The 1,856-nt window shown below is 35.5% G+C and overlaps 1 protein-coding gene across 1 annotated transcript; it reads left to right on the plus strand.

The window, feature by feature from the left end:
• The first annotated feature begins 325 nt into the window (after positions 1 to 325).
• Positions 326 to 679, plus strand: LOC107901873 (uncharacterized). The gene has a single exon (XM_041095603.1). It carries the CDS (start codon positions 365 to 367, stop codon positions 677 to 679), a length of 315 nt encoding a protein of 104 aa, XP_040951537.1. The 5' UTR covers positions 326 to 364.
• The last annotated feature ends 1,177 nt before the right edge of the window (positions 680 to 1,856 follow it).

Consider the following 1,856-nt stretch of genomic DNA (forward strand, 5'->3'; position numbering starts at 1 on the left):
AGATCGGAAAAGTGAATATTTGGAAGCTATTGATCCAACAGAATGCTTACTGAAAACTATCTCCTTTTCCAATCAAGCTTTGCCACATAGAGATCAAAAAAGGTCCCCCCACTCTAGACTCATCTCCTGGACAGTGTAAGTAACATCATACTTTTGCAAGTTATTATCAGCAGTAATTGCGGTACTAGGAGTAAAATCCTTAAGAATGAACCACCACTCTCAATGTAAGCCTAACCTGTTCTTATAAATCTTATCCATACTTCGAGTTATTTTCTTAACTATTTCCTCCTTGGGTTTCCATGTTTCACCCATTTCCTTCTTCATTAGCTCCTAACATGGCCAGTTCGCGTTCCCGAGGTTGTTTATGGAGGTTGCTCCACCACAGTTTGTTACTGTCATGAGGCACAGAACGAGAAAGATGTTGGATACTATCAATGAAGAGGATAGAGATGGTAGCAACGATGATAATTCTCTTTCTCCGACGTTGAAGAGCTCACCAACTGCAATCCCTGTGAGTGCCACCATGGTAGCTGCTGCTGCTGCTGCTTCATCTTCTTCGGCCACTACTGTGATGCCAAGCTCCAAGTATTTGTCAAAGGAGCGTCAAGTTTTTCAATTTTCAAGACTAGAAATGACTTCAAAGATGTATATTCCAACAGAGTCCGGAGGATTGGCCTGATGACCAACACTTTCAGAGACTCTTCTACGTCTGTATCTGTACTATAGCCCAATTGCATGATGGTTGAGTAGATTGTTGCACTTGATGTTGTAAACAACTTTCATGAATAAAAACATAAGTTGATAGATTATCCTTGATACTTCACATTAACAGCTAACACCTTGAACCAATGAGTCGCAGACAATTCAATAAAAACTTTCAATATCCACAAATGGAACCACCACCAATGCTTCTGCAAGAATTGATCATAATCATTGAGGTCATGTGCTGATGGAGTTCTCTGAACGACTTCAAGGAAGGTAGCTAGCAAGCCATCATTATGCAGGTTCCATAGCAATTGGGGAATCTTCCAAGCACCTATTGAAGGGCTTAAACACACACTTCTCTTTAGATTCTTATCTTTCTAATTAGATTTTAGATTTAGATTTTTTTTAAAAATTATTATTCTTACTTTCTAGATGTGGATTTTACATTTTTAACTTTTAGCTTTCAAATCTTGGATTTTAAGATAAACTTTAAGATTTAAGTTTCTTTATCTGACTTTTATACTTTTTTGGGTACAAAATCGAAAACATTTATGGCCAAGAAAAGCTAATAAAACTTAGGAAGCATTCATAGACTATTGTATCGCTGCTTTTTTCAGCTGATGGTTGTCTGCTAGTTGCATTCATAACTAGTTGAAGTTTCCATCCTATTTCAATTAGTGTGTCCAACAATGATGTTGGTCCATTTCTTGTTAGAACCCAACAACCTACAAAACCAATATGTGATATTTAGCAAAAGAAGAATAACACAGAAGATTTAGGATTCTAGCTTAAAGTTTGATAGCAAATTTGAAGCTATGGATAAATAGCAAACCACTAGAGTTTTGAACAATGTCAACTCCTCCAATAATGTATATTTTGGGTATTATCATTTTGAGCTAGTTATTTGGAGTCATTTTAGTTTTTTTTTAGATAAGAACCCTAATTACTGAACTTCATAGGACTGTCTTTGGACCGACATTACAGGGGTGTTATAACTTTCCTACATGTAATCATACTCCTAACTTAGATTTTAGTACAAGACAGAGTCTTAATTTTTAGAATTTTTCTTTAGAATTAGTCATAAACTTTAGATGATAAGTAACTAACCGATCTAATTTAAATTGATTAGTGATGACTCTACTTTTATTTTA

Source organism: Gossypium hirsutum, chromosome D06 (assembly GCF_007990345.1).
Source record: "Gossypium hirsutum isolate 1008001.06 chromosome D06, Gossypium_hirsutum_v2.1, whole genome shotgun sequence".
NCBI classification, from domain to species: domain Eukaryota; kingdom Viridiplantae; phylum Streptophyta; class Magnoliopsida; order Malvales; family Malvaceae; genus Gossypium; species Gossypium hirsutum.